Genomic DNA, 12,056 nt, shown 5'->3' on the forward strand with positions numbered 1-12,056 from the left:
GAGCACAGGTTGCATTTTATAAAAGGATCCTGTAGATACTTCTTTAAGATACAATAATTTCAAATTCAAGAACCTTATTTTGAATTTTAGGGACAAATGATACCTTTAGAGGAGAAGGACAAATACTCTGATCTGAAACTTACCGATGTAAAGATATATTAATACTGTTGAGGTTTTTTTTTTTAAATACTGTTGAGTTTCTTTAACAAGAGTTGATGCAGAGAACTTAATGAACAAAATCTTCAAGTGAACAGAGTGCTTGGAGTGCATATAACCAGTAATTTTCAAATGATGTTTTATCTCAGGCTCCTAAGGTTCTCTGGTGCCATCAGCAAGAGGCAGCAGAGTGGGTGTGGATTCCAAGCCTCACAGCTTGCTTTAAATAGATCAGCTCCCCTTTGTCTGTTTTCATATATCAAGATGCCATGTAAGGATTCTTTTATAAAGACAGCTGTGCTGCTGAAAACATACAGTGTTTAAAAACAATTTAGTCCAAAGCCCTTTCTTACCAACAGACTCAGATCTAGAGGTATGTTCAAGTTAGTGTCATGGCCAAGTTTAGCATGTAACTAGTGAAGGAGCCCAGGATTAAGCAGCGTACTGACTCCAGCTCTCTGCAACCTCCAGATGGCACTGTGCCTGCTGCAAAATCCTGCTCATCAGGACGCAGTAGCTCACGCAGTGCTTTTGCTACCTGGTGACACAGACAACAGCTTTGTGACTTACACATAATGTACTGAATCCTATTACTATGAAGGTTTTTGGTAGGTTAGCATGAAAATGTTTGCTTTATTCTTTTTGCAGTATTGCACCTGCAATAAATAAGTTGACATGCATGTTAATGTAAAAAAAAAAAAAAGAAATTAATTTTCCCCATCATTTTTTTATTTACAGTGCACCAGAGAAGAAGTATTTTTCCTCAACAGAGCCTTCGTCACAGTCTCTTTATGCTGTTCAGTCACTGGGCAGGTCCTTTTAGCATCATGTTTACTCCCTTGGACAGATACAGTGATAGAAATATGCAAATTAACAGACATCAATACTGTGCACTAAAGGTATATACATAGAAATCTAAATTCTTTTCTGTTATATTAAGAGTGAAGTTCAGTTAGGGCCTGGTATTACATTGGATAAGGATTTCTTCAGCATGCCAGGTACTGTTAGAATACATATTTGCCTGCTGTGTACCAACACTTTAAGTTCATTTAAATATGTAAAATACAATGCAAAAAAAGTTTGCACAATCAACCAAAATTTAAGTCTGTTTGTCTTTAGATCCGGGGTGAGATAATATAGATCAGTGGTAGTTTTTTTAATCCAACCTGTCATTCCCAGTCTTTTAATTGATGAGTTCAGACCATTCACATTTAGATTGATTATTGTTATGAGGCTTGTTTACTGCCAATCTTTGTGTGTGCGCGTGTGCATATTAAGCTCTCTAGTTGTGACAGTGTAATGTCCATAGAAAAGAGAAGTTCCAGATTTCCTGCCCCCCCCCACTCCCCCAAGGAAGGATGGAGCTGGGCAGGGAGGTGACAGAACCTAGTTAGAGCAGGCAGGCTTGGAGGTCCAGAGGTGCCCTTCATTCTGCCTTGTTGCCTTGTAACGTAGTGTTTCTGATTTTTCATTTGGATATATTTCCTTAAAGCTTCTCTCGGTTCCTTTCTTTTTCTAAGTGTTTTAGCTCCACATTTTTGTTTTGTGGTTGCCATGAGGGTTGGGTTAAACTTCCTAGATCTAGAATAGTCTTTTTGTGATCTCACCCTGGATCTAAAGACAAACAGACTTAAATTTTGGTTGATTGTGCAAACTTTTTTTGCATTGTTGGTGCCTAATCATTTGTCTAGATAGATTCTGTGCTTTTCTTTCCCCCCTTCAGTGTTTTGCTGTGGTTCCATATTGTTCTTGTTTATTTCTGATTCTGCGTTCCTGTTTACCACTTAGCTCAAGGTTTTGTGTTCTTCTGTTTTTTCTTTTCATGTAGAGAACTTTGAGCATTTCTTGTAGGGCAGGTTGGGTGGTGATAAACTCCGTTAGCTTTTATTTGTCCAGTAAAGCCTTTATTTTACCATCATATGTGAATGATAATTTGTGAGATAGAGCATTTTCGGCTGGCAGCTTATATTCTTTAGAATTGTGAATAGAAGATTTGTGAAGAGAATTGTGAAGAGAAGACCCTTCTCTTCTGCTGTGTAAGACTTCTGCTGAAAAGTCTGATGAGAGCATGATGAAGGAGTTGTTGTATGATATGACATGCTCCCCCCCACCACCAACATTTAAAATTTTTTCTTTGTCATTCTCATAATTTAACACTGATGTGTCCTGGTGTAAGTTGTTTCACATTTGGAAATTTGGGTGTTCTCTCTGCTTCTTACCTATATATGGGTGGTTATTTCCTTAAATTTGAAAAGTTCTTAGCTGTATTTCTTTGACTAGGTTCTCTATTCCCTTTTCTCCCTCCCTTCTGGGATACACATTCTCTACGTTTCCTCTTCTAATATAGTCTGATATTTCACATAGAGTTTCTACATTTTTCCTAAGTCTTATGTTTCTCTCCTTTTCCACTTGAGTTATTTGTTTATTATTAGCTCCTATTTCTGAAATTCTTTCCTCAGCAAGATTAATTCTACTTACTAAGCTTTCTTTGGCCATTTCTAGTTTTTCATTGTATTCCTCATATTTATCACTTTTGCTTAGGTTTTTTTAAAATTGCTTCAATTTCTTTGCTGAAGAATTCCTTTCATACTGGTTATCTTTTCTGATGTCTTGAACCTGCCTTTCTGTGTTTAACTGAGAGTCTCAGACTTCGTTGAGCATCAGGATTGCTCTTTCTGTTAGCTCTTTCAGCTCTGAGTCATGAAGCTGGAATTCAGCTCCGTTATCTTTTTCCATATTGTGTTCTCAGAGTTGCACCTTTTTTGAATGCTTCCCCCCAAGGAGGTGGCATTTGTAGTTTTGGCATCTGTTTATCAAGATAGTGGGAAGGAGGACTATGGGTCGTAGGATCCCAGATGCAGCAAGTGTGCATGTTCACCGTCTTGGGTGTGGAGGGCACCATTCAGGCTGGAAAGCCTGTAGTCACTGTTGCTTTCCTCACATCAGACCAAGTTCCCCTCTGTGCATAGAGTCTACTCCCCAGGTCACCATCTCAGTATTACAGCGCCCCACAGTTCTCAGCAGGTTTCTTTCCTCCGTTGGGAGAAAAGGGTCAGAGGATGGTGCTGTACCTGACTAATGCTTCAGGGCTGACTGATCTGCCCCATTCAGGAAGCAATATGTTCTTTCATACTCCCTGCCAAGGCACCCTGTACCAGACTGGATGCACCAGAGCTTATCCTCCCCGAGTTTGTTTGCCAGGAATAGACACTACTGTGCACAAGGCTCCTCTCCCCTCTCCCTGCTGCAAAACTGTAGCAAGTAACAGAGCACCTACCTCAGGGCCTCTGGGAGCAAGAGGTATGGGGGATCCAGCCATGCTGACTTTTGTAAAGAAATGAATTAAGATACTGCAGCTACATAGCATGAGTCAAAACATCCCGCCTCTTCTCATTAAGCAACCAGCATTTAACCTCCTGAATGTTTGAAATGTAATTCTAATATTATTGTTTGAAGGCTATGTCTGCTGTACTATGTTGTGGCCCTGTTGCAGATAATGTAGGACTTTCATCAGATGGCTATTTGTACAAATGGTTGGATAACATTTTGGACTCTCTGGACAAAAAGGTAATTATGACGGACCCTTCAAAGTCCTAATAAAGTGTCGTTATGTTATTAGGAGTTTGTGTACGGGCCACTGAAAATAAGTCCCTTTTAGGTAAGTTATATGCACTAAACAATTATATAAAATTAAATAGAATACCATGTTGTGCCTTTTGCCTTAAGCTAAGAAATTTCTAATTCTTATTATTCATTGATTAATTTCCCTTTTACATTATAGGATTAATGCAGTAAAATGTGCATTTTTAACAATAGAGTTCCAAATCAATAAAATATTAATATAGAATACATTGAGCTCCATGGAAGAACTATGTAATTTGTTTAATTTTCTTTTTTTGGACCACTCTCTAATTAATCCTTCTTCCCTGTCCTCCCTACTCCTTACCCTTTTACTCCCATACTATACACAGATAGAGTTCACATTTTTAAATAAGGATCCTTATTTTTTCCCTTTTGGAATAATTTTTCTATTGAGCTATAAGAATAAAGCTTAATCAAAGAATAAAGCTTAATCAAAGTAACTGGAGAGGTTAATAACTCATTTTTCTGAAAGCACTTAATCACTGTTGATATTCATCAACCGCCTTCGGGGCTCTGCTGGAGGAATCCTGCTATTCAGAGTCTTGTGTAGAAAGCAGGAGGCTAAGTATAATTTGTCCGTGTTGTTTTTTCTGCTGTCTGAATCAAATAAGAAGTAGGTGAACCAAAACAGACTGGATTTTGTGATTAAATACATTAAAAATGTGCAGTGTGTCTTATTAGTAAAAATGTTGAGAAGTAGACAGTTAAATAATAGCTGACTTTCTTTATCCTGGGCAATTCTGTGACTTTGACTTAGGTCCATCAGTTGGGCTGTGAAGCAGTCACCTTGCTGCTGGAGCTGAACCCGGATCAGAGCAACCTGATGTACTGGGCTGTGGATCGGTGTTACACTGGTTCCAAGAGGGTGGCAGCTGGCTGCTTTAAAGCCATCGCTAATGTATTCCAGAACAGGTACTCCAGAGACTGTCTTTTATTTCCAGTTATTTATTTTTAGAGAAAATGTTCCCTTTTGAACTCAGAAATACTTCAGAAAATGAGTATTTTCTTAAGCGCTGATGAAACTTAACCAAAATAAGGATAATGTTCACCATGCATCTGTTGCTCCTTTTGCCTTAAAAGAGACCAGTCAGCTCATAGGCTTAGCCACTGCATGCCTCCAGCCTTGCCCTTTGTATGTCATATTTATTAACTGGTGTGAAGCCTCTAAACATGATGTACCTAACATTTAAAATTTGTCCCTAGGGATTATCAGTGTGACACAGTGATGCTCCTCAATCTGATACTGTTTAAAGCAGCTGATTCTTCTCGAAGCATCTATGAAGTTGCTATGCAACTTTTACAGGTTTGTCAACAGTTGTTAATTTTTTTCACTCAGGACTTAATGAAGCTCAATCTGTTCTTGCTTTGAAAGTATACTAATATTTAGCTTTAGTAGTAAGGTATCAATTCCTAATTATCTCTAAAACTTGACAACAAAGATAATATGGATCACTGAGGTTTATAAATATAGACTATTCAAAAGTGTACTGTAGGGGATTATGCACAATGCCCCCTACACATGTTTATGTGTGTGTGAAAGTACTTACAAAAATTGAGTGGTTAGAAACTATGTGTTCATTTAACTGTTTTTGTTCAGCAACAAGAAGAATGTGAGTCAAATGTTTTTGAGAGAATAGTGAAAAGTAATTAGCTCTTAAGGATGGTATAATTTTTCTTTATTAGACTGAATAACCTAGAAAGCTAACTCACCAAGCATGGATATATTATTATTATATACTATTTAATAACAGGATGAGGTTCTGGAATGGAATTTAAGTAGGTGTTGATTTCTCTTAAGAGTCTGAAGTGGTCCTGGTGAGTAGGAAAAGTTCAGTAGGCAGTTCTTCACATAAGGTGACATCAAAAGGACTTTTAGTTTATATTCCATATTTAGTCTGATGAAAACCTGTTTGAAGTTTCTTTTTTATACATGTTATATATAGCCATATTTTTGGACTGGAGAAGTGATAAATCTTTTCAAATAATTGTATGTTAAGTCACCTTAAGGTACTTTCAGGCTATGCTGCTAATCCAAAATATTGGCAAAAAGGAATATTAGTCCTTTTAAACAGTTACAGAGTCTTTCAAAAACATTTTGTGGAATTAGAGATTGACATCTGAAATGCTTTATATCTCATATATGTATCACTAAATAGTTTTAAACTAGAATGTTCCTTGGAAGATTTATTTTTAATTAGAGCTGATCATTTAGAGGGCCTGTAAACCTTAAGTTGATGGAATTACATTCCTATAGATCCTGGAACCGAAGATGTTTCGCTATGCTCACAAGTTGGAGGTTCAAAGAACAGATGGAGTACTCAGCCAGCTGTCTCCTCTTCCGCATCTGTATTCTGTTTCATATTATCAGTTGTCTGAGGAATTAGCGAGGGCATATCCTGAGCTCACTCTCGCCATATTCTCAGGTACGGTCATTGAACTAGTTGGTAGTTTTTCCTTAGCAGTCATTCCCCAAAAATTTGCTTTTAGGAAATTTGAAATATGTGAAATCTGAGTTGAATCATAAAACATTTTTTTATATAAGAGAATTTTTTTTAATAAGAACTCTTAATACTGACTATCATGATATTTAGGTTTTTATTAATTTATTGAAATCGCTACAGGACTTCATACTCCTTTTCTCTTCTCTACCCCACTCCATGACGAGGAGTAGGGAGTTTGAAAGAGGGCTTCATGTGTAATTTAAAAATATTTCTTTAGTAGACCTAGAACTTCCTGACTCTTCTGGTATGTGTTATATCTTGTGTATTGTCCTGTCTTTTAAAAACAAAAACAAAAAAAGGGCAAGATAAAGATGCAGGCATCTTTCTGTGAATAAAACCGTGGATCACAGGGAAATGTCCTGCACTGCCTGAAGCAAAACCATTCCTTAAGCAGAACACATGGCTTTCTTGTCCGGCTTACTTTCCTTGGAGCCCACAAGTATTCCTGCCAGAGGTTTCTAGAATAGCAGAGCCATGTGACAGGCAAAATTCATACCTCTCGGGTCTTCCAGGACTCAGATTTAGGACAATTTCTAGACTCCAACTAGTTTGACTTTCTGCCTATTGAAATGCTATTGCAATACCCCCATATTGTCTTTTTAACTGAAAAGTTTTCATTGTTGCACAGACGCACAGCTAGTTTTCCTGCTTTTCACCTGCAGCAAGATCTTGTTCTAGGCTGAATTTTGGACATGCACCAGAATGGGAGTCCAGGGAATTACAGGTCACTGCAATGGATCCTTTCTTCCATTTGCGCTTAAAACAAAGTAGCTTAACCTGCTTTGGCATCTTTCCATGTTAGCTATTTCAGTAGTAGAAATAGTTTGTTCCCATTCCTAATTGATCTGAATGGGGGCTGGGGGGAAAGCAACCTAAACTCTTCTAACCTTTGGTTCTTCAAGCAGTTTACCTGTTTTGTTTGCCCTGGTAGATAGATGGCAGCCATTATTCCCAAATCTTCACAGTCTTTCCAGGATGGATAGGGATGTCATCAACAAAAATTACAATGCAACTGATACACCAGTACTAATTTTACTTCTTTGGGGCCTCTCTTGGGACTCTTGTCCAGAAACCGATAGGGTCCAGCTGGCCCTTAGGAGCCACAGAAGTCATTGGAAAGGACTGCGGCTGGTTCTGCCATGGCCCCAGCTCCCAATCACGCTGACTCTCCCTCAGCATGGATCTCATTATTCACCTACGTTCTAAGTCTAATATTTTATACTGGAAGCAATAATAATATGAATAGAATGAGATTCTTGTAAGAAGTTCGTATTGAGCATAAATGTATGCATTGAACCAGGCACTTCAGTGGCCCTTTATTGAATCTGTTCAATAATCCCATGAGGCAGCTGCTATTATACCCTCTTTTTACAGAATAATATATTGGGGAGCAGATGCTGACAGTTGGCCCTAGATCAGGCAGCTATTAGGTGGTAGTGCTGGGACTCAAACCCAGGGGTGTGCAATGCCAGAGCAAGTTCCAGTCACTGCACTTCATTATCATCTCTTTATGAATGCATAATTATAAGGCCTAATGAGCCGAAAGGAGTATTGAGGAGAAGGATTTTTTAAGTTATTTATATCTGGATATTAAGTACTCTATTAAAACTCACGGACTTAGGACTCAATCTTGTTATTTGAATCCTCTGCCACTTGATCATTCTCTGACCTTAGGCATGCCCCTTGACTGGCCGCCTCACAGGTTTGTCATGTGCATTGAATGAGATGAATGTAAAATAACAAGCACCTCAGAGGATTCTCCCCTAGGCTGAACCAAAACCCTACATGAGATTCTTTGTGGGTTAATTTTAATTCATGTATAAAGATTTTTATTTTAAAATTACATCTCTTTATTGCAGTTTAAAAGCACATATAATAAAATTTTGTTAGTCATCTTGATTTTATTCTTCAGTAGGTCTAGTATGTTTACATTCTCGTAAAATACTTGCCAGAAATTTTTCACCCTATAGAACTGAAAATCTATACCCACTAAACAATAACTCACCTTTCCCCCTTCCCTGGCCCTTGGTAACACCATTCTACTTTCTATTTCTACAAATTTGGCTACTTTAGATACCTCATCCAAGGAGAATCATGCAGTGTGGGCGTTTTTGTGACTGGCTTGTTTGCTCAGCATTGGTGCTCACGCTTCCCCAGTTGCCGCATGTGGCAGGATTTCCCTCCTTTTTAAGGCCACCAAGTAAATGTTCCACTGTCTACACCCCATTCTGCTTATGCTCTCATCTATCAGTGGCCATTTGGGTTGCTCCCACGCCTTGGCTGTTGTGAATAGTACTGTTACGCGCATGTATGCACAAATACCTCATTCACACCCTGCTTTTGGTTCTGTTGGCTACTACCCAGAGTGGGGTTGCTTGACCATATGTTAGCTCTGGTCTTAATTTTTTGAGGAGTGGCTATATTGTTTTCCATAGCAATTGTACCATTTTATGATCCCACCAAAAGTGCACATTAATTTTAGCCACGAAAGTTATTTTTATATAAAAGTTAAGAATGTGATATATGTTAGCTGTTACTTTTCTCTGCGATGTCAGCAAGCTCATACTTACTAAAAAGGGGAAACAGGACTCAATTTTTTTATTGTAATAAATGAAACCTTTCTTGTAAGGGCAAGATACTGAATTTCAGGGCAAATCACAGGAACCTTAGTTTCATCAGTTGTGCCCTCTGTGGGCTTGTTTTAATTACAGAGATAAGCCAGAGAATTCAGACCGCTCATCCTGCTGGGAGGCAGGTAATGCTACACTACCTGTTACCGTGGATGAACAACATCGAGTTGGTAGATTTAAAACCTTTGCCCACAGCACGGAGACATGACGAGGATGAAGATGACTCCTTAAGAGACCGAGAACTTATGGTGACTAGCCGGCGATGGTTACGAGGAGAAGGCTGGGGATCCCCACAAGCCACTGCAATGGTTTTGAACAATCTGATGTACATGACTGCAAAGGTAAAATGGCTTTTACGTTCGCCATTGCTGCGCGGGTTTGTTGGGTTAAGAGGAGCAAGGTTAGGAACAGATGAAGAGCTCGGATGATGATGTGATAGCCAAACAGGCATGATGAATTGCTTTCTTTAGAAGACCTTCTCATTAGATATGTATTTTTTTGCAGACGGATGCTAAAAATCACACATGATTCATGGTATTTTTGTTTAAATTATTGGAAGAAATGATTATTCCTCTAAAATAAGGAAAAGATTAAAGCTGCTGTAAAAATGTTATTTTCTAGTATTTCATGAGGTGACAAGTTTGGTATTTATTAGACAGTCATTCCTGACCATGTGTGTGTTGTGTTTCCTGCACCTAGTATGGTGATGAGCTGGCCTGGTCGGAGGTGGAGAATGTGTGGACCACACTTGCAGATGGCTGGCCGAAAAACCTGAAAATAATATTACACTTTCTCATCAGCATTTGTGGAGTGAACAGTGAACCAAGCCTCTTGCCTTACGTATGTAGTCAATCAAGTTCATTTAACCCTTTTTCGTTTTTTGATACACATTTTCCTGGTGTCCTTTAATATCAGAGCATGGACAGTATACTAGCAGAGGCAATGCAAGGGCCAGGATGAAGACCATTAGGAAACACCCCCTGCATTGACTCATTGATTCATTTGACAAATATCTGCTTGCGTCATTATAGGCCAGGCACTCTGCTAGGTTCTGGGCACGATGAGTTATACAGATTTGATTCTTTGAACTGACAGTGCATTTTTTTTTTAATGATTAAATCAGTACATTAAAGTACAGCTATGATAAGGCTGCAAAGGAAAATTGCAGAGTGCTGAATGAAGGTGAAAAACCTAGGAACCACTGTCGGGGAGGATTAGAGATGACACTAGAGAGAAAGTAATATGAAGTGAGGACTGCAAATTTGAAGATGTTTATAATTTCTGCGAGGCTGGAACTGGCTTTGGGATATTAGAGCAGAATGGTGAGGGGGAACTCAGTCCATATGGGATTCTGGGAGCAACGGAAAGCATGGTAAGAGGTATACGATAACGAATACAGCAGTCTGCCTTCTAGGAGAGAAAGTAACACTCACATTCTCTCAACTTAAGAGAACAGCATGAAGCTATCAAATATGAGGGCTATACTGAATCTATATGTATGCAGACAAATGCACATGTGTATGTGGATCTAGAGATCAGGGATGTGGCAGCATCTATCTCCTAAGGGCATGTTCCACGGCGGGCTAGCTCTGCAGAATGTTGGCTCTGAAAGTTCTTATAGATCCTGCTTTAAAGAGACCACTTAATAGCTCTGCTCTACCCAGCCATTTCCCCAGTAAATGTGATTACCGAGAACACTGGTCTGAAGTCCGGTCACAGGGTTGAAAATTTTCACTGACAAGCTCTGAGAAGAAGGTGGCTAGGGGGGGTGATCCCACTTGACCTCCCTGACTACATCTCCTAATCTTGGCCCTCAGGCTTCCTGCCCTTAAATCCTCCTCATGGTGCTGAGCCACCACCCCTTGCTGCTTCACCACCACACCAGGCGGTGATAAGCTAGGGTTTATGCGGTCACTTTCCTCCCTTTCCCCAGATTACCCCCACCCCCACCCCGGCCTTACTCCCTCACCTTCTCAGGTCTTCCTCAATATGCCAGTTCTCGGAGACCTTTGCAGTCACCCTGTCCAGCACCCCAAGTGCCCTGCTCCCATAGGCACGCTTCTTGTTTCCCCCCTGCTTTGTTCATTTTCCTAGCACTTATCATTAAACCTATTGTATATTTTACCTAATTGCCTCAAATGTGAACTCCTTAAAAGCAGGAAGTTTTGTCGCTTTGGTTCATTCTATCTTCCCAGAGCCTGGGATAACCCCAAGCACACAGAAGGTAGCCATTAATTGGATGAATAAATGAGTGAATTGGGGTGGGAACTAGAATGAGGCTTCTTGGCCTCTTTCTGGTTAATACCAAGAAGCCAGGTGAAATTCAGGAAATAGTCTTTTGCCGGGAGTTTAAAAGGTGCCATTTTTAATAGCAGTAATTAATTATAACTTATTATACTTTCTTAAGTATTGTAGCCCAGGCCTGGTACCAGCACTTCATCTATGTTGCTTTAATTCTCAATAAATCTGTGAGTTTGTTGAGATTCCTGCAATTTTACAGATGAATCAGAGAGAAGAGGGTTTTCCTCAAGGTCACACAGCTAGGTAGCTCTAGCATGCAGTAGAATTGGAATTCCAACCAAGATCTATTTGGAAGTCAGTGCAAGCTTCCTGAAAGCAGGCAGTCGAGGTGGAGTGGGGGTAGGACTTGAAGAGTTGACAGGGCTGGGGTTGGGATTCTCACCTCGGAGGGCTTCACAGTTGGGCAGAGCAGCTGCCCAGAGGCAGGAATGCATAGAAGACTTGACCTGAGAGCAGAGAATATCTAGTAGTGAGAAGAGCAAGTTGGGTCAATAAGAGCTGTGTGGAAAAGGTCAAATTACCAGTGGGTAACCTGTGTAAGATTTCTGATACGATAGAATAAACTATGCTTTATGATTTGCTCAGGGGTCATCTGCAGCAGAGCTGTGCATCTTTGTGCATATGAATCACGTGGGACTCTTGTTCTGGTTCTAACTGGGGAGTTATGGCAAGCTCCCAATGATGGTGCATGTGCTGCTAGGACAGCATTTTAAAGTAGGGAGGAAAAAGGGAGCTGGGGCAATCAAAAGGGAGCTTTCAACTAGGCATCATGCTGAAATAGACGTATAATACACGCTACTGAAAAAAGTATTTTCGCTTACTTAGC

General features: G+C 39.7%; 1 protein-coding gene across 2 annotated transcripts in view; it reads left to right on the plus strand.

Annotated features, from left to right (window-relative positions):
- FRYL (FRY like transcription coactivator) overlaps window positions 1-12,056 on the plus strand; it is a gene marked incomplete at both ends in the record, with an annotated part of 139,115 nt that overhangs the window by 77,766 nt on the left and 49,293 nt on the right. For both annotated transcript variants that reach the window (XM_084233592.1, XM_084233593.1), the window contains 7 exons: window positions 895-1,055; window positions 3,613-3,723; window positions 4,556-4,710; window positions 5,002-5,101; window positions 6,053-6,221; window positions 9,011-9,270; window positions 9,629-9,769. In XM_084233592.1, the coding sequence (XP_084089718.1) occupies window positions 895-1,055; window positions 3,613-3,723; window positions 4,556-4,710; window positions 5,002-5,101; window positions 6,053-6,221; window positions 9,011-9,270; window positions 9,629-9,769 (1,097 nt within the window). The remainder of the gene's footprint in view (window positions 1-894; window positions 1,056-3,612; window positions 3,724-4,555; window positions 4,711-5,001; window positions 5,102-6,052; window positions 6,222-9,010; window positions 9,271-9,628; window positions 9,770-12,056) is intronic.

The sequence above is a fragment of the Talpa europaea genome (genome assembly GCF_964194135.1).
Source record: "Talpa europaea genome assembly, chromosome: 5".
Classification (NCBI taxonomy): Eukaryota; Metazoa; Chordata; class Mammalia; order Eulipotyphla; family Talpidae; genus Talpa; species Talpa europaea.